We start from the raw sequence: 20,369 nt of genomic DNA on the forward strand, positions 1-20,369 counted from the left end.
CGATCAGAACCCTGCTCTTGGAATTGCCACGATGAATGGGACACGGTTTCCTCGTAACCATTCCGCGGAAATAATAAATTGATCGATGGATTCGAGCTCGGTCCCGTTACGAGCGATTAGAGGATAATCAAGATTTAAGTGTTGCCTGGCTAGAAAGTTCGCGGAAGGTAACGCGTCTTCGCGGTACGGGTGACTGTGCCGTGAATTCTCATGGAATATGTGTGCCAGTGTCGTCGTAGATAGAAGTCGTTGATGGACAGTAAAAGGGGGAGAAATGAGAGTGGACGTGGATAGTAGCTGGGAATTAAATACACGTGATCTTGTGAGGATTCGGATCGTACGGGACGTAGAAATAATTCAGGTTTAATTGGGGCTTACTGGGGAGGGGAATGGAGGCTGTAGATCTGACTTGAACGAAATTGAATTCGTGTTGCGTATTGCTTACGAATTATGATTATTTTTGCAACATTAATGCTGATTAATAATAATAACCGTTGCTGATTGTTATGGAATATTATTGACAATTAGCTCCGAAATGAAATTAAATTGAAGTGGCGTTTAAAAGAATTCGATGCATCTGTTTGAGTAACACGTGATCCAACGTTTATTTAGGAGCATGTAACTTCCGTTTTCTCTGTTCAGAATTCGCGATGTTGATAATTAATTCCACGCTTATCTTTGAAAAATACATACTAGAGATATTCCTTTGTGAGAAGCAAACATAACCTAAAAACTGTCGTAAAAGGAGACACTAAACTCGACATGCTCCTCTGGGAAGCAAACATAACCTAAAAACCAGTATTAAAAAAGCTACTAAACTCGGTAAATACAAAAGTTATTGAAAAAAGTGATTTCCATTCAGTTGCGCCAAGTACAAAAGTTTATCTTTGTGAATTTATGTGATATGTCTAGTTAAATACCTATAAAATAAATCTACATTAATTCTGGTGTTCGATTCACAAAGAGCCACTTTGTTTGATCGTCTCCGTTGCCTCGCCACTGCTAAGTTGAAAGTTACTTATATAAAATTTTTGCAACACTTCAGCCAATTTCTACTGATCTTGTGCAATAAGTCAGTTGCTGCGACAGTATGTCTCATAGCTATTATATTCCTCCTTCATCAGACGCGCACGTTTCCCAAGTACGTAGATTCCGTTTTACCAGGAGCACGAGAACACTTGAATGTCTGGGTAATAACGTCACCAGAATTTCTGATCTTCCATCTCATTCGCGCTGGCGACCGTATCTAGTCGCGCACCCACGGATCGATTCACCAGCAGTCCGGCTCAGTTCATGAAACAGTGAATTAAGCAATTACGCGTGGACATTATCGAGGTTCCCGGAAAAAGTCGCGCTGATCCCGAGCTGATAATTTCCCTAATCCCTTGTATTTTCCACTACAAAGCTTGCTTTCTTGTCGCGCCGTTAAAAATTTAGGAATTTTTCCACTGAAATCCTCAACCCCAATGTTAGTCCAGACATAGCCACTCCAAAGTTACCTCAGACTTAGCTACCCCAAAGTTAGTCCAAACTTAGCTACCCCAAAGTTACCTCAGACATGGCTACCCCAAAATTAGTCCAGATTTAGCTACCCCGATAAGAAGACTACGGAGTCCTTGATACTCTAAAAACTGGATCGAGAAATCATCACAGAAACTGGATGTTAAGTTCGTAAAAAGAGTAAGATAAATGTTTAGGCAGTTCGTTTTTTGTGGAGAGACAAATTTGATCGCTTTGCATCGCTTGACGTCAGAGTCCGAATTTTGTCTGCTCAGATAATCCTCTCGTGGGTAGTGTTTATCATAATGTACAGGTAATACAGTGTTATCGCGGTGGTGTAACTGATACGAAAGTGATTTTTTCAGCTTATCTGACCGAATAGTTTGCTTGGTTTGGAACTGGAACGCTGAGGTAGCTAGGATGGATAGTCTGGAACCTCTTTTCAACTTAGACTTCGGCTTAGACCAAGTTCAATTGAAGGATTAGTATGCAACAGATTATTGAGCTGATGATATTCTTCTTCCTCGTCACTACTTCGAATGTATTACTGACTTGGGGCCTGTAGGAGAGTTAAAAATACCATATTCAGACTTTGTAGGTTACATTCAGTCTTACGTCAGGTGATCCTCTGACTGCAGACAAAAGGGTCTGCATCCGAAATGTGGTCTCTGGACGGATGTAACTAATTTAAATATATGATAATTAGCGCTAATTTACGCAACACCTGGCGAACGATTACACTTCCTGAAAGACGTGATTCACGGACGACACGAAACAAATACCCGAGCCGCGGGTTGACCCTAAAACACTAATAGACGCGCTGGTTATTATGTAAACACTACACTTGTGTAGATTCGTTTGGCTCGTCCGGCGGACGTATATCCGCGTAGACATGACTTTTATATAATTACATAAAGTGTTTTCGAGCTATCACGCGACATTGAATCGCCAGGAATAAACAGAATCTCGAGACAAAGATTCATCGGCAATTTTCATAACCGATCACCGAGATTTTAGAAAGTCTTCAGTTTGAAAATTCGAATGTTTGACGGAGAGAAGATCCGAGAAATGGAGACTTGACGAATGGATAGTGTGAAAACTAAAAAATTTCAATGCTGGGATATTTGAAAATTTAAAAATTTGAACGTTTGAGTGTTTGAATGTTTGAATGTTCGAACATTTGCACCTATGAATCTTTGAATTTTTGAATCTTCGAATATTTGCAACTTTGAATCTTTGAATCTTTCAATCTTTGAATCTTTGAATAGTTGAATAGTTGAATACTTGAATATTTGAATATATGAACACTAAAAACTTCTGTCGTGATAACGATTACAGATGTCGTTTCGAAGGATGCTAGTATCATTATCGTTAACAAATTGATTAAATTGTTAAGTGGAACAAAGAGATTGTGTGGGGTAATTAAAAGTGTCGTGTACCTTTCCATTGACCGGAAGTGATCCGAATGTATTTATAGGCCAGCTGGAACAGCTTCAAAAAGAGTTGGAGAGGATTCCTCTTGGATTGCGTCAGTTCACGGTGGCTGGAAAGGTCAGCCTTCTCTCCGGTTTTCCTTCGGTGCATAAAGAGACGTGTTACGAGGTGATTTTGTAATCACATGCAATCACGTTTGATCCCCACAGTTTCTATATCTCGGATCTTACTCAAATTTCGATTCCTTTACAGACTACTCGTAATTGTTATACGTATTTTTTTCTATAAATCTGGTGTTGGAGAACAAATTTTTCCATTTTTCTTAATACCTTGAGAACTAGAAGAAACTTAATACTTATTCCAACTTTTTCCTATATTTATCTGTTACTTCCATGATTCTGAAGATATTTAAAATTATACCTTTTATTATTTATTTATCTTAACGTAATTGTTGTCCTAGGAAAGAAAAAATATTGCTGCATAAATTTTACAATTTTTAAAAGAGATATGGAAAGAGTATAAGAAATATAATCTTTTATTGATTTGTTTACGACAACCCAATATTTTACTACACCTTTATGTAAAATGAACTCAGAAGTCTGATCGTTATTGCCCATTTATAGCAAAATGATTGAGTCTCCTGTCCCCTCGACAGAATTGGAAATCATCGATTCAAAGACAATGAACCGTGCACGTTTTTTCCTTCGTTCCATTCTTCCCGAGATATACGTACCACTGGAATCCGCCAGACAACAGCTCGCTGTTGCACTTCGCGCGAGACGATCTCTTAGCATACTCGTTTTCCTTGAGGATCCCTCGTTCTCGTTAATTCTCGTACGATAATTCCGTGGAAACCAGTTACCAAAACATTCGGTATTATTACCTGAATAATAACACGTGGAATTATCGAATAAAAAAAAAAAACACGGTGTTGAACACTGCAGAGGATTCAGCGAGACGGAAAAATATGAAAAAATTACTGGAAAAAATTATTTAACGTCTACTCGACAAGTAAATTTATCTGTCGTCAACTTGGAGGTCTTCAGTTGGTGTTTTAATTTTCAGGTTGTTTCAGGAAGTTTTAAATATTTTCGATTGTTGGAGGTTCGGTCCATAGTTCTCGAAGGTTTTGTCTGCTGAGGAAACGCCAAAATTTACGTTCCAATTTAGTGTCAGTGTGCCGTTTAAAATTTCAAGACAAACAACCGCGATGCCAACACGTAGGAAGGTCTAGCCTAATTAGTTTCATTTGGTTAAGTTGGTACTTGTCCCAGTTCATCTACTGGCCCGCAGCAAAATTGATCCTACATTGTGCTATTCTAATATTGTTACCTTAGCAACAGACTCTAATAGTCTCCCATAATTCTTAAACAAAACATAGATTTCATTATAATTCATTTCATTATCGTCTACAGACTCTCGACTCAACACTCGGGCGACCGTAGGTTATTTCTAATCAATATCCATCTAACTCAGACAATCGAAATTATGTTAAATCGCAGATGGTTTCAAATTTTGTATTAAGGTCCCAGAAAAGTATATATAGATTAAAAAAGTATATATTGGTAGATGATCGGCAGAGATAGCGAGCTACAAGCAATCGCATGCGTCCGAATCGGTGGGCAGTAGTGGGGGCTGCGCAGATCGGTCGAAAACTCGTCCGAGGGAGAGGTTATTCTTACATGGAACGGAATTTAGTTAGGGACACCTGGGTGACCCCAAATTACCTTGTTTCCGTTCGAACGGCACCAGCAGGTGTTATTCAATCCGATTGCCAAACGAGAGCAATTTTAGCGACAATCTGAAATTCCGATGGTGACGGGACACGGTTTCGCTTTAAGAATACATTCACTTCTCCCTCTTGATCAATGTTCTTTATCCCCTTTCATTTTGTCAGCTTCTACTCCCCCTTGCAGCTTCATCATCACTCTCTGTCCCCTTTGGCATCATGCCTCTATTTCCTCCCCACATTCTTTGCAATCTACACATTTTTACTGTTTTTTCTATACCTCACCTTTTTTACCTTTTTTTATAATATACAGGGTGAACCACGAATCGTGATCAGTAGACATCATTAGATGTGTTCCAATGTACAGAACGAAATGTTTACAAACAGTAGGCAAGAGCTCAACATCGGAACGCGTACAATGGCGTAGCATACGATACTCTTCGTAATATTACAGTTCGAATATTTCTTTAATCTTTTCTCGACCCAGATGAAGAAAAAAGTAACACATGTTATGTTATGATACTTACCGAATTCGTCTTGAAATCCTCTAACAGATAGGCGTAAAAAAATTATAGGTGAATTTGCAAAAAATTGAAGGTGATCTTGAAAAATCATGAAAAAAAAGAGTTGACAAAAAATTTGCTATAATCACGTTAAAGCTCTCTTGAAACCGTGCTATACCCGATAAACACAATTTCGATCGGACTTCTAATAACAGAGTAATCTCTACTGATCACGATTCGTGGTTCACCCTGTATAATTCTTCACTGTTCTTACATCCCCAGTTTTTTACCGTATTCTTATTCTCCAACCGAAGTTTAACCCCACTTGATCTTCAACACCACCTTACCCCCACGGATCTTCACCCTCTCTTAGCCACCCTGTGTTTCACCCCCTTTTACCCATCCCGCTGCTTCCAACACAGGCATTACAACCGGATAACTAGTCCCTTTGAAATTCAATCGCTTTAATGGGAAGACACGCACGTAAACAAGAATCTGCTTCTCGTTACCGTTGATTCTTCCCTGGATTGTAGTAAGGAGGGGACTTATGTATATCCACTATACTCCGTGTACTTCAGTCACATAAGCAAACCTTGTAAAATACTCCTACTATTTATTAAACCGACGAAAATTTCTAGATGTTTGTCACTTTGCCAGCGAACAGTGTGTCATGAACGTCAGTGACCGTGGAATTACAAGTTCAGAGAAGATGACAGTATTCAGTGTCTTTAGTGTCTCGACGAAGTATCGTTCGTGGATCATAAATGTTCGCTAACTATCTTGGTGATGTGGTCAGAACTCGGAGACAATACGCTTCAGGATAACGATCATACAGCTGTCTGTCAGAGCTGCCAGCAGACAAATTGGAGGACACTGACAATCATTAATAGGATCAGCCTGGGTGCAGAACTTCACCTACTGAATCACAATTATGAACCTAAAGTGTTTTCCGTCTGGATTTACCTAACTATCGCCGGAACAGTCTTCGATCCCCATAAATTCGCCCAGGGTCCTCTAACTTCTCGTCTCGCCTAGACTTTGACGGCCGAGCCAATTTATGCCACCTGAGAACTTCTCGGGTCTCCAACGGCTAAGTTACATCTCCACGAAGAACTGGATTAAACTAGCCTAGACAGGCTGCATCCATAAGAAGGAAGCAGTGTCCTCTATCGTCTCGAGTTTCCAGCTCAATGAAGACCTAGATTGCTTAAACTAGTCTATGTTCTCCCACGCCGAGAGGAAAGAAGGCAACGTACTTTCGTCTGTACAGTAATTTTAGCCTAATGTCGACCTCGGTAGACTAACATCCACAAGAAGGAAGCAGTGTACTCGTCTCAAGTTTCCAGCTCCATGAGGACCTAGATCCCCTAAACTAACCTAAGTGCTCCTACGCAGAGAGGAAAGAAGCCAGCGTCTTCTCATCGTTATAGCAATTTTGGTCTCATGTAAATCTGGAAAGACTAAGTTCCACAAGAAGGAAGCAGTGTACTCATCTCAAGTTTCCAGCTCCATGAGGACCTAGATCCCCTAAACTAACCTAAGTGCTCCTACGCCAAGAGGAAAGAGGGCAACATCCTTTCATCGCTACAGCAATTTTAGCCTCACATAGACGTGGGTAGATTACCTTCCACAAGAAGAAAACAGTGTACCCAATTATTTCGAGTTTCCAATTGAATAAGGACCCAGAGGAAAGAAGGCAGTGTCCTTTCATCGCTACAGCAAATTTAGGCTCATGTAGACCTGGATAGACTGACATTCACCTAGACAGTACGCAGGACCTAGAAGGGTCCAGGTGTCCTACATCAGATATGCGCTAGAAAATGAAGGGTTAAGGGTAGAGTCCAAGTGAAGTGTGCTGGAAAATGGGGAACAGACCGGTCTAACGATGTCGGGCTCCAGCGGCGGGCTGATGGACTTCGGCGAGTCCACCAGTGGCCTGAAGAGGTGCGGCGCTGGCATGAGCTCGCCGTCATTGGGCGCCGGGGGTGGCGCTGGAAATTCGGGTGGGCTGCCACGTACCCTTTCCGCGTCCGCTCTGCGGCTACGATCGTCCAGGAAGCCACTCTTCTGGGAACAGTGCTACGAGTCGTCGTCAAAGAGAGACTAGTAAGTGTGATGATGATTGTCGGGAGGTGTGGAGGGCGTCGAATCGAGGTCGACGATCGGTCGCAAGGCAGTTTAGTTATTATTGAGGATCCTCGTGACCTCTGGGGGTAAGGGGAGGGAGAAAGTGAATTGGGTCTGACGAGGATTTGTTTGCGTCATGACTAAATAGTGCCCTATTGGGAGCTGTTGAGTCTCGATTTTGGGTGATTTTTTTTTTTAAGGGGATTCGTTCAATCAGCGATGATTGATGATGATCCAAACGTGTGTAAGAGAGGATGAGTTTCGAGTCGACGACGATTGTGACCGATCATATTTCTTATTTCAGCACGCTGAATCATCTGTTTGTCACTGTTTCTAGATCTGATTGATATTGATACGAATGATAGATAGTCGATTCCTGTAACTAATTAGATTACAACGCGCGATTGCTTAGGTCCGATGAAGAGTGTTGTTGAGCACTGGAGGTTGATTATAGTTGATAAAAGTTCGATGAACGATTCTTGGGCAGTTAATTGGAATGTAATTGACGACGCACTTTGATTACTGGAGAGGTAAACAATGATATCCTTGAGCACTCTTATGTATAATTGTTGACAATTTATTATCATATTTATTTAAGGAACAAGCGTTTGATGAATTTTTAGTAACAATTTTTCAAAATGATGCAAGGTTTTACTAGAAATATAGTTAACAAGGATTTAAACGATGTTTCTTCTATTTTGCATTGATGATCGATGATTCGTCACTTACGTAAATTCAATCCTTTATGTTTCGGGATGGAAACGGCAACCTTCATAGAACTGAGCGCAAAACGTTACGCAACGCGAAACTGAACGACTAGCGTAATTGGCTGACATTCAAGGGACTCATTCATGGATGGCTTTAACATTTATCAACCGCGTGTTTATCGGTTTCGATGCGTCCGGAATAATGAATCAAGTAAATGACCGTCGGGCGCGCAAAATAAATTCGTGTTTTTGGAGAAAGGCCAGAAGCTCATTTAGAGTTTTCCAGGGAAACTATTCTCGGCTCCGCCGCCGCGAGTTTTCAGTTGTTGAAAAACAAACACAATTAAACCGGCCAGCTACTTTCACGAAATGGGAATTTATTTTTAAACCGCACTACCGTGTATATATCATCACTCCCCGAATTTAGATTTGAATTTTCGGAGGTCGTTGACGATCACGTTGAAAAACTCGACACGATAGAAAGCTTAGCTGGTGACAAATGATAGTCCGAAAGGACGGTCGAATGTGGAATATTGTGGGAGGGAAAATTTTGATATTTGATTCCGTTTGAATGGAGAGGAAATTGCAGTCAATTTGCTGATTACGCTTTCGTTAAGGGGGATTCAGCGGATGATTAATTTTTGTATTTTTCGGTAACGAATCGCTGCAGCATTGAGAAGCAATTTCCTACCCGTCAAGGGTATATTTTCTGGTTTGGATATTTGTGACTTTACTAAATAATAATAGTAAAATAATTATAATTTCAGGTCTCGTTACTTAAAAAAACACTTAAACATGGTTTATTTTACAGTTACAATTAAACTCTACATAGTAATTTTGTCCGGTCTGCACTAGGTCTACATCACGTCTTTATTACGTCTTTATTATGTCCTTGTTAGGCCTGGGTTAGGTTATTCTATGAAAAATGTTTACTTTTCAGAAAATCTTGACAAAATAAACATATTTAGGAATAACATTTGAAACGTTTGAATAATTTATTTCGTTTGGTGTGAAGCGGACGGAAAAAGAAATAGTAAAACGCGGTTGGCGCTCACGCCTGTCAAATTTCACCAGGTGAATACGAAATTTCGTTGAATGATACGTGTTTCGCGCGACGCGGTGACGTGTTCTGTGCGTCAGTCATGCTCCAGCTTTTCTTCAATTTGTAATAATACGCTTCAGTCCGCGTCACAGAGAGCCGCTGGAGGTGCTCGAACAAAGGGATGGGATTTCAATGCTCCGATAGCACATGATGCCTTGAAGACGGCTCAAGGGCGCCTTAGACCTAAAATAACCATAAAGTGGGCGTCTCCAAGTCGTTATGAATCATCTAGGGTTGATCTACAGTGTCCAAGGAGTCTTGGGACATCGAATTTTTTAAAAGTATTTTTCGGATAATGATGACAATAACCCTAGTTCTACTGTAGATTGCATTTTATATTACAGTAACTGATCGATAAGTGTTCGAGGTGACCTCGGCATTGATTGTAAGTGTTCTGACGTCATCCACGCTACTGGGGGTCCCTCACGGAACCAGTCAAGCGCTTAGTGGTGGGGATAACGTTTAAACACTCTGTTGAGCCTTTGACATCTATCGGTGATTTACTGTACTTTTTGAAGTGACACTTCTTTAGCCGTAGTAGGGTAAGTTTTATCGGTCGAGGCAAAAAGTGAATCGTTTCCCCCACCAAGGAGGCGAAAGTGGAGGGAGATGGAAACGTTCCTACTGTATTTAGGCCACTTTTCGATCGTCGAGTGAGACGGATATTGTGAGTGAGTAACATTCCAACCGGTCAGTTCGGTTCAACAGTTACAACAAACTAGTCTGACCGGTATATGAAGAAAAAATTCGTATAATTTTCGATTTTTCTTAATGGACGTGTGCTTAATGGGTTAATGATATTTCTGTGATGAAATCACTGATTTTTTTTCTGTAGAATTTAAAATAAATGAAAAATTGAAATTTTTAAAATATATTATAATTTAGAAAGAATACTCGGTCCGTGGTTTTAATAGGGGTCGTACGTGTCTCTGTTTCGACGAAAGCAATCGTGCACGCGCACTGAGCTCGTCTCACCAGTTCAGAGTAATTTCTTCTGATAATTTTCTGGAATACTGTCAGCCATTACGCTTGGGAGATCTGTGAAATTTAGGGGTCGAGGCGTGACGTCGTGAAAAATGTATAGAAAGGAACATCACTGTTATTATAAAGGACAGAAGTGTTTTCGTCCAAAGAATTGGACAGAAAAGCAGACTAAATAAAGTTGATTTAAATTTCCATTTTACATAAATTTTCATCTTACAGAAATTTTATATAAAGCTTCGTTTTATATAAATTTTCATTTTATAGAAATTTTGTATCAATTTCCACCCTACATAAATTTTATACAAACTTCCATTTTACATAAATCTCACATAAATTTTATATAAATTGCGAATAACGTGAATTGTGAAGTGCAGTTTAAAAAACGAAAAGGAAATGATCGAGTTTTCCAATATGGAACAAAAGTCGACTGCGTCATAGCCATTCGTTATTAAGAGATGCCTCAGGGAAATTTTCCAGCGTAGGGTATGTTCATTGTCGCGAACAGAAGGTTAACCGTGGTGAAAATTTGCCAATTAGCGGGACTGGGTTAATTAATCCGTGATTATCAATGACAGTGTTAGGATAATATATCGATTAATGGCGCACAGGTGATCTGTAAACGGCCATTTTGACCTGTGACCTTACAAGAATCTCGCTGCGTGAGCGTAAAATCATTTATTGTACACTCGGATGGCGTGTGATCTAATTAGCGTGAGCTTGCACGATCGATCTTTTGATATTATAAAATTGCAAGGTGGAAAACATGATCAGATACAAGGGAACGGAAAATGGTAAAAAAATAGCGAATCTTATGATTCCTCTGACACCCGAATATTAATGAAAAAAAAATATATTAATTCTTTCCTAACAAAATATTAACGATCTAAATTCCAAAAAAATGTATGAATCACTCCTTACTGCATCTAATGTATCGAGAAAATTTTTATGAATATATAACATATTTGCAATAGATTTAAATAAAATTTTATTATATTAATCGTGGGAATTAACTGTCCATTTTATTTATCTATGTTTTCTATTGTTGTTTTTTTTAAATAAGTTCATGAAAACATATCTTTGTGAGGTTTATTTATAAAGGTTAATTTGTATTTTTAGCAAAATAGTTTACGTCCTATTGTATTCTTTAGACGTGGAATGATATTTCACCAAACAGAAACTTTAGTATTAAATTCTGTCACTTATGAATTGTTTCTCGCTGAATATTCGTGACGTTCAGTTTGTTCTCTGAGGAGCAAATTCGTCTGGCTCGCTAGCTCCCCTAATTACAATTTGTTAATGAGAACGGGCTGCTCGCTCGGTATGAATTTTGTTAATTAGAAACAACGTCAATATTGAATTTTATTAATGTATGTTGGAGCGAGTAAAATATCTTCGATAAATTTTCGTCCAAATTAAATTCTGTTAATTAGGATCTTCCAGTAGACTATATCGAATTTCTCGGACCAAAATTAAAGTAAATAACCTTTCAGGAGGAGCTGAAAATTGTTAGCGATGTAGCGAAGAATAAATAAAATTTTTCTGTATGCGATCCTGGATAATTTGTCTCCATGAACTCATAAATAATTAAATAGGCATTCCAATTTATATTCATCTCGGGTCGAGTTGAAGAATCTCCAGGAAAATTGGATTATTGATAAGCACCGTAGAGAATTTAATAGAGCAACGGACGGTATTTCCATATGAAAATTACTTTCTTCTCTAGCAATTTCTTCCTACATAATACACAGTTTACACAAGAAATTATTCAGTTCCTCTGTCACAGGGGACACATATATAATATCAATTGCTGAATAAACAATCCTAACTCTTGACTTTAATTTATTATATCGTTACTACGTTTAGAGAGTATACGATATAATACCAAGGATAATATAGTATAAAATAAAACTTCATAAATTAGTTAAATGAAAACATTTGTCACTTTTAATTTACCAACATCATAAATTCAATAATTCACTTGAGTCACATGTCAGTAAGCAATTGTAGTATTGAGAACCACTGCCTAATGGGTCAGCTGACTCTCCCACCTCACGGTCGCGCATGCGCATCAGACAAGTCAGCCACATTGAATTCTACAGGGTGAACCACGAAACGTGAGCAGCTTAGATTATTCCACCTATAATGTTTTAGAACAAAAAAAATGATTTGTTACGATACTTGCCGAATTAGTCTCAATATTAAACGATGAACAAAAAGAAAATTATATGTTCATTTATAAAAAAAAAACTGAAAGTGACCTCGAAAATTCTGGAAAAAGGGGGATTATCAAAAATATTGGTACAATCGTCTTAAAGCTCTCCTTCAATCATATTACAATAGATAAAAAAAATTTCAATTGAACAGCTGACAGTAGAATAATCTAAGCCGACCACGTTTCGTGATTCACCCTGTATACTACAGTCTGTACCACAAAGTATCCGTGAAATTATACAATCTACTGTCCATGAAAGAAAGTGCATTTTCTCTTACATGAAATTTCTTCCCAGTCACTGTGCAATTTGAATTCTCCATTAAGGGGACTTAAAGGTAAAGGCGAGTACAGTAATGTCGCGCGTGATCCTATTAGAGAAGAAAGTGAACGGTGTACAGTTTGCAACTTTGATACGTCACGCTTGCATGTCGATAGAGTGCAGCTTTCGAAACATCAAGTAGACGAGTTCGTTGCAATTTGAATATCCCTTGCAGTTTATTTGCAGTCATGGCGAGGACCTCATTGTCACGCCTTTCGCGCAGATCCTTGCGTCTTTGCGCTCGGTCAGGAACAACTTCGTGTCGCTCACTAATGTGCCCACGAACAAGTGAGTATAACTATAAATTAACAAATAACTTTTACTATGACAATTGGTTAGCTAGAATTACTGTAATGTCTTGCTGGGCTGTACAATTGATTATGGCGACAATTCTGAATATTTAGTTACTGTTTATTTGTTTATTTATTTATTTATGTACGGGGGTGTATAACCCTTTAGTATACAATCCAGCTGGAATTAGTCAATTGTAGGTAACCATGCGTTGTATATTCTATGCCTAAAAATTGTTATTAGGATTATAAATATTAGTGATAAATAATGTTGATGATGTTCAATATATTGCATTATATTTATATGGAAAAATTGATACAGCCTTTGGAAGGAGTACAGAATATTTATTAGTAAATAATTCATATTCAAAAAATCATTCAAATAATCGATAAATTTAAATGTTAGAATTTTGTTAACCAAACATGTTAAAATTCTTTTAAGACGATTCGATTAATTTCCAATTTAAGGAAAATATTTCTCGATGACAGAATTTTATTTAAATTACAGTAAATAAAATTTAGCGTTTATTGTTTTTTTCACTATTCTTTCTTGTTTTGATGTAAATTTTGCTTTCTAGATCACGAAGGAGTAGCAGCGCGCAGGGCAGCAGCACACCGCAGCCCCGGATTTTGGCGCCAGGAGGTAAGAAAACAGTATTTCACGAAACAAAATTAATTGCACTGGGGAAAATGTATCGCATATCACACTATATGTTACGATCCTGTGACCTTTCGAGGGGCATTCTACATACTTATAATATCCCCTCAAAATTACTTCATATTTTCCAATAATTAATTATAAAGTTGATATAAGATTCTACGAACTAAAATTTCCGTTAAATTTAATCCCGTTTATTTTAACTTTAATCGGGCACCGTTTCCCGCAGATTTCTCTTAGCAAATTGGAATCCCAGTGCAGTCGCTTTTTCCATTTTTTTACTTTTCCATTCGGTTCGACGCCACGTGTCTACCAACATTCTGACGTAAATTCACCTTCCATTCTTGTTTCGCGTCCGAACCGTTCTCCCGGCTGTGTATCTTATGCAACCTTCAATCTTCCACAAGGTTTAACGTTTCTTTTAATTTCGCCCACTCCTGATAATCTCCTTGCCGTTCTAATAAGTTCTCCCATTGAAGCACAGAATATTTCGCTTTTCAGCTCTTTCACCGCGCATTGAGTCGTAAGAATTGCTCATTAAAAAATCCTTTCCTAGAGGCAGTTTCCGATAAGTAGCCTGAGCAAAAAATGTGTTATTGCCAGGTATTTCTTTCGCATCAACGAACAGGTAGATAAACATCAGTCGTTATTTATAACCATTAAAAGCATTCATTTACATATCCTTGAAAAAAGAATCCAGAAGTTCGAATTTCCCTCCGGAAGGCATGTCGCGAAATAGATCGAAAGTATAACGTTTCGAAAAAAACCATGATGCGTTAATTAATCGAACATACGGTAATAAATTATTTTACAATAGTAAATATTGCGAAAAGAATAAAAATGATAAACATATTAACTTTATTTATCGTGGAATTACTATATAAATTATTTATTGTAACCTGAAAATCGGAATTATTCTGTCATCCACATATTTTGCTCCGTTTCATGATCATTCACAATCTCTTCTTCCTTCAGTTCTTTCGAGTCAACGATTCAATTAACGGCTCCGTCCACGTATACCTCTGGATTCTCCTCGAAAATTAGCCCCCACGACGTAGAGATCACTCTTTCAACCGTCGAAAATCCTCTTTATGTCGCGATTAACTTTGCATCCCTGTTCGAGAGCACCTGGCCCTCCGCTTCTCCCTTTGACACGAGCGTATCGTCTCTGTAACGTGGCCGTTTCCGTTCGCTTTGCAGAGGAGCACTACCAGAAACTGGCCGTGGAGACGATGGAGGAGCTGGACTGGTGTTTAGACCAGTTGGAAACCATTCAGACGCATCGATCCGTGTCCGACATGGCCTCGCTGAAGGTAAGCAACGACCGTGTTCTCTACTTTGGGTACTCATTTTCGCCTCCCTTTTCTCCGTCCACCCTTCGTTCTTACGGTGAATAGTCGCGCAGCATCCAGCACGACTTTGTAGGCAATCTTTCGAGAAGACCTGGTTTCTTGGCGACGGGGGAAGGGTAGGGGAACCTCTTAGAGATTGAAGTGTTTAGGGAAGATTGATGGCAATAAAGCCTGGGATAGCAAGTACAGTCAGATCAAAATCATCTGGCTCGACGAAATGCAGTTTAGGGTGCATAGAGTACTGGTTGAAACCTTACTATGCAAGCTCAAACTATGATTAACAAACTTGAACTTTCTTATACAAACTTGAATTAAATTATTAAATTGTTATTGTTGACTAACTACATTGAACCTTCTTCAAACGAATACTGTAACTTATTTAAACTTCGTGAAATCTTAATGAAGTATCCTAACAACTAGAAATTAATTAATATCGATTAATTTTGAATATTGGTAGCTGAGTAGACAAATTTGTACATTACGTTATTATTGTTAACAAATGGAAGGGGTAGATTCTAACATTGCAGAATTTAATGTTTTTACTAGTTAAATTTTTTGTAAAATTAATTTAATAAGTATGTTATTTAGAAGTTCTCTCAGCGGAAATAAAATTCACCTAGATGTTGATTTTAGAAAAATTTCCAGTCTCGATCAATTGATCGATTCGTCACGAGACTTCTTTCGTGGGTCTTCGTGAATATTTATCGCCACCACGAATTATCGTGTGAAATTTCATCGCGATTAATTTGTCGCGCGATTTCCACGATAAAAATTTCATTATCGCAACCGGTCCGAGACCACGTCACATTTCTCAATCCCGCCGGAAGATACGTCACGATTCGATTAAGTGCTTCGAGCACGTATCCCAACAAACGTCACCGGCGCTCCATTTGTCCGACGATACGTAAATTTAACGAAACACAGAATTACAATAGGTTTGCCCACGGAATGAGTCCGATATGAATCAACGTCGAGTAATTTAATTAGTCTTGCAATAAGTTTCATTTACTCGTACTCGTCAAACGTTTCATTCGTCTGCCAATTAAAGTTGTAGATTACTTTTTAATGAAAAGTGAACTGAACAGACACTCTTCCTGTATAAACATGATAAAATAAATATGCCGAATTAATAATGTGAAAAATGAACAAATTTATTATACAGAATTGATTAAAGTTAAAAGTTGTTATAAAGATAGAAACTTATTAAAAATCCATTAACAGTGAAAGAAAGTTGAGTATGAAAAATTGATTAAAGTTAAAAATTATTGTAAAGTTAAATATTTATTAAAAATGCATTCAAAATGAAAAGAAAATTGATTTCGAAAAATTGATTAAAGTTAAAGATTATTATAAGGTTAATAATTCATTAACAATTCGTTAAAAATGAAAGAAATTTATTATGAAAAATATAATTAAGTTGAAAATGATTATAAAGTTAACAATTTATTAAAAATTTATATAAAGTTAATATATTTATTTGTAAAAAATTAACTAGAATGGACTAATGAGGTTTTCATCGTAATAGTCTCAAAATATTATATTTTTGTTTTACCAAAATTTATAATAATTTGTAGCACTGAATCCTATACAGTTTCAAATAGTTTTTCAAACTACCAAATGTATAAAATTTTTAGGAGATTCTATGGATACACCGATAACCGACACAGCGTGGACGGATGGTTCTGCGTCGGTCACCGGTGACCGTCATGACAGTGAACGTGTTAATCAGTTTTGTGACACGAGGGGAAATTGACCTCGATATAATCGACGGGCAAGGACCGTATCTCCCTGATGAGCGGGATTTATAGCTGCGGGCCGGTAGCCTCGCGAATTCTTGGAAATCCAAACAGAATTTTGACCGGGCAGCCTCGACTTCCTCTATTAGGAAACGATTTTTCGGCGATGATCTCCTTGTCGGTTTAAAATTCGCGCGAAATATCGCGGGTGTCACGTAGCCGGGTCAAGGTAGTCCGTTTTTGTTAAGGACCTGGAGCACACGTGAACGATCCGCAGACTCAAGTTTTCTTCGTTTTATTTGTTAGGTGTATGTTTAAAATTAAAAACTGCAATTGAAAAATTATTAATATTCCTTCCTATTACGTGTGCAAAAGGGTAAGCCACTGTTTGAATGAAATGGTGACGTAGTTTGAATTCAGTATGTCTTCCCGCCTTTTCTTTTTTCAAAATGGCGGCGGATGTTGAAGAACGAAGATGTACATTATTGAAGCAGTAGAGATTTCCGATCTTTTGAAACATAAATATTGAATGTGACAACATTTAGCGGATTACTTAGTAGTACACTTGATGATAGGGAAATGAGATTGAAGAATATATTTTAAAACAATGATAATAAGGATAATGTTGCAAGAAGAATGTGGTGTAAAATTATTCGCAATATTTAAAAGTGTTTGGTTAAGTTTGCACAAATGTTTGGACAAGTTTGCACAAATATTTTGACAGGTTCGAACAAATGCTTGGCTAGGTTTAGGTTTGCACAAATGTTTGGACAAGTTTGTACAAATGTTTGGACAGGTTTGCACAAATATTTGGACAAAAACTATTTAGCAAAACATTAATTCTTCTAAAAATTTACTGAATCCTTTGAAACTTCAACACCACAATGCTAATTAAAGATCCATCATATTAAATGACTGAAACCATAGAATAGACTACTAATAAAGTTGAAGTATTATACGTTCTCTGTAAACTACCCCGTTTACTTTCTAAGAAAAGTATTAAAACTAGCCATTCTGAATTCCCCTCGAAGACAAAATTATAGATACCTAGAATCTCTGTCTCTTCTTCCGAAAAAGAAATTATTTTAAAAAACGTGAGAACCCCAATACTCCTTAAAATTCTTTCCTAGAATTTCTAACCGTATCCACGTATAAAATCGAAAGAAAAAGAATAAAACCAGGACAGAATTTACGATCAAACATAGGGTCACTTGGAAAATTCGTGAGGATTGATTTGTACGACGATCGTAACGTACTGTTTAAACGGTGCCCTCTTGTTTGCATCCGTTTATTTCTACGTGTGTATCTAGGGCGGAGAGGGGATGTTTACGAGCTGTTTTCGTTTCGCGAAATGCAACGAGCACGGCGGGTCCCGCTGTTTAACGAGAAAATAGAAACTTTCGCGTCACGGTCGATAACTTGCTCGCAGTCCCGGGGCTCGACTTTGACCCGCGAGACCACGCGGAATATTTGCCAGCCACCGTTGCGTAATCCCTCCGTAAGCTTCACGGTCAAGGCGATTGATAAAGCCCGCCGATGGTGCCAATAAATCCATAACCCAAGGCCGTCCGTGGAAATTTTGTTTGCCGACTGCCTTGGAGCATGTTCCTGGCGGTCACACACGACTGCTGGACTTTGAGACCAATCATTGCACTTGAACTTTGCGCCCCACAATTCGAAATTCCAGGATCCACCAGCTTCGATCATCGCCAAACACTCTCGGGACTTTGAACGAAGCTCGATCAGAGAAAAATCTTTAATGCCAAAGGTCTTTGGTGAAACGTTCCTTCAAGAGTGAAATGGGTAAAGATCATGGGGTCTCGTGGGTAATTTATTTAGAAACCAAGACCTTTCTTTGTACCTTAGGATACCATAAATGTTAATCTACTGGGAATGTTTATTTAAATCTTTTTTAAGAATGTTGATAGAAAGAGACGTTTTATTTAGTATTGTATGAAGTAGGACTGTGAATTTTATAAAGGGTTAGGAAGGAGAGAATTTTTGGAAATTGTTTCGGAAGTTTGAATTTCCCGCCAAACCATAAATTGAAGGTTTATGGGGAATCACGTAGTTCGAAGGGGATCTCGAAGTGTCAAATGATTTGGAACGTTATGGAAAAAGTATGTGGCCATTTTTTGGGCCAAGTGTGCGAGAAAATTGCACGTGGTTCGTAAAATATTTCCTGTAATTTCGTGAATCGTTGCACGTGTATTAATTGCTCGGCGGGTTGCGAGCTCACGGGGCGGCGTAAAGTATCGAATTGGCAGGGATTCAAGGAAATATCGATCGTGCCCACGCGTTTCGGCAGAAACCGTGGACGTTAATCCTGCATTTCGCGGCATTAATCGGAGGAAAACACGTGGGCTGCGTGGCTACGGTGATTCCCGTTGTCGTCCCTGTAAAAATCATATTCAGCATTCAAACGATGCAATTTTCTCCGTTTCATCGTTTGTGGATTACGAAAAGATCACAGTAATTTCAAGAAATACTCTTAACATCGATAAAAAGTAACAGAAACTTCACTTCTAGTTTATAAATTTATTTATTAAAAATATAACAAATGTTTTATCTATTACTTTTTGGAAGAATTGTAAATTTAAGTCAATTGTAATTTTTCGTCATTGTACTTATTATAAGTATGATAAACGTTTCTTTGAACAAGAAACAATAGTTTGAAACTCTTCGAAACTTATTGTTAAATTGTTCCCAAGGATTATGGTGCCAGTGATAGGAAACTTACTGATTACAAATAGGATAAATCTTTCGTTGAACAGAGAACAGTAGTTTTAGAATTGAATTTTCCGAACCACAAGGTGATAAAAAAACAATGTACCCGTTGAAAAACTTATTCTGTTAATTTGTTCCCAAGGATTCTGGTGTGAGTGATAAGAAACTTACTCGTAAAGTAGGATAAAATTGTCTTCGAACAAAAACCGATTGTTTTAAAATTGAATTTTCCAAACTATAGGGTGATCAACAAATAGTGTGCCTCTTCAGAAATTTATTCAGTTAAATTGTTCCTAAGTATTGTGGTGTGATAGAAAAAAAAATTTGCATGGTCTTTGTTTCTTTTTGTAATCACCCTGTAAAGCTGGACGTGTAGGAAGAGGGTGAAGTTGAACGGCTCGCCGGGCGTTATAAATAAATTGTCGGTGCTCTGCCACCTGCTCGTCGCCACTGTATTCATAGTTCGTCCACGTGTACAGCGACCTGCATATCGGTTCGCTCGCAACGTGCCTAATGATGAGGTCACGAGTCCTCGGCGCCCGATGTAGGTCAATTAATTCAAACTATCGATTTTCCCGGGGAAGAAGCCGGTACAGACAAGGGCGGCCCTTGAGTCACGCGAGGGACTTTGCGTTCGTTTTCTGTTGGAAATAGCCGAACTCTCCGGGACACGTTGCCGATTCGATCACCTTCCCTGCGATCTATAAATGGCCAAAATTGAATTATCTCATGGAGACGTAGTGATGCCAAATTCATGGCATGTTGGATGATTCAAATTATGTCCATTTTCAAAATAATTTTTTTGGATCTTGTGAAAAATGATAATTTAACGAAGTCTGGAATTTAAACTATGAGAACTTAACATTTTTTTATGGGCATTTAGAGAAATAATCCACTATATTTTATCAACTTTAGTGTTTATTTCTTTTAAACCGACTCTGTAGCCACTTTAAAAAAAATAACTGGGAGAATTTGTTTATATTTGAACT

The 20,369-nt window shown here is 38.1% G+C and overlaps 1 protein-coding gene across 2 annotated transcripts in view; it reads left to right on the forward strand.

Annotated features, from left to right (window-relative positions):
• LOC107186110 (cAMP-specific 3',5'-cyclic phosphodiesterase, isoforms N/G) overlaps positions 1-20,369 on the forward strand; it is a 72,267-nt gene that overhangs the window by 16,042 nt on the left and 35,856 nt on the right. For both annotated transcript variants that reach the window (XM_015573916.1, XM_015573917.1), the window contains 3 exons: positions 12,804-12,905; positions 13,486-13,550; positions 14,766-14,878. In XM_015573916.1, the coding sequence (XP_015429402.1) occupies positions 12,804-12,905; positions 13,486-13,550; positions 14,766-14,878 (280 nt within the window). The remainder of the gene's footprint in view (positions 1-12,803; positions 12,906-13,485; positions 13,551-14,765; positions 14,879-20,369) is intronic.

The sequence above is a fragment of the Dufourea novaeangliae genome, unplaced genomic scaffold (genome assembly GCF_001272555.1).
Source record: "Dufourea novaeangliae isolate 0120121106 unplaced genomic scaffold, ASM127255v1 scaffold72, whole genome shotgun sequence".
Taxonomy (NCBI): Eukaryota; Metazoa; Arthropoda; class Insecta; order Hymenoptera; family Halictidae; genus Dufourea; species Dufourea novaeangliae.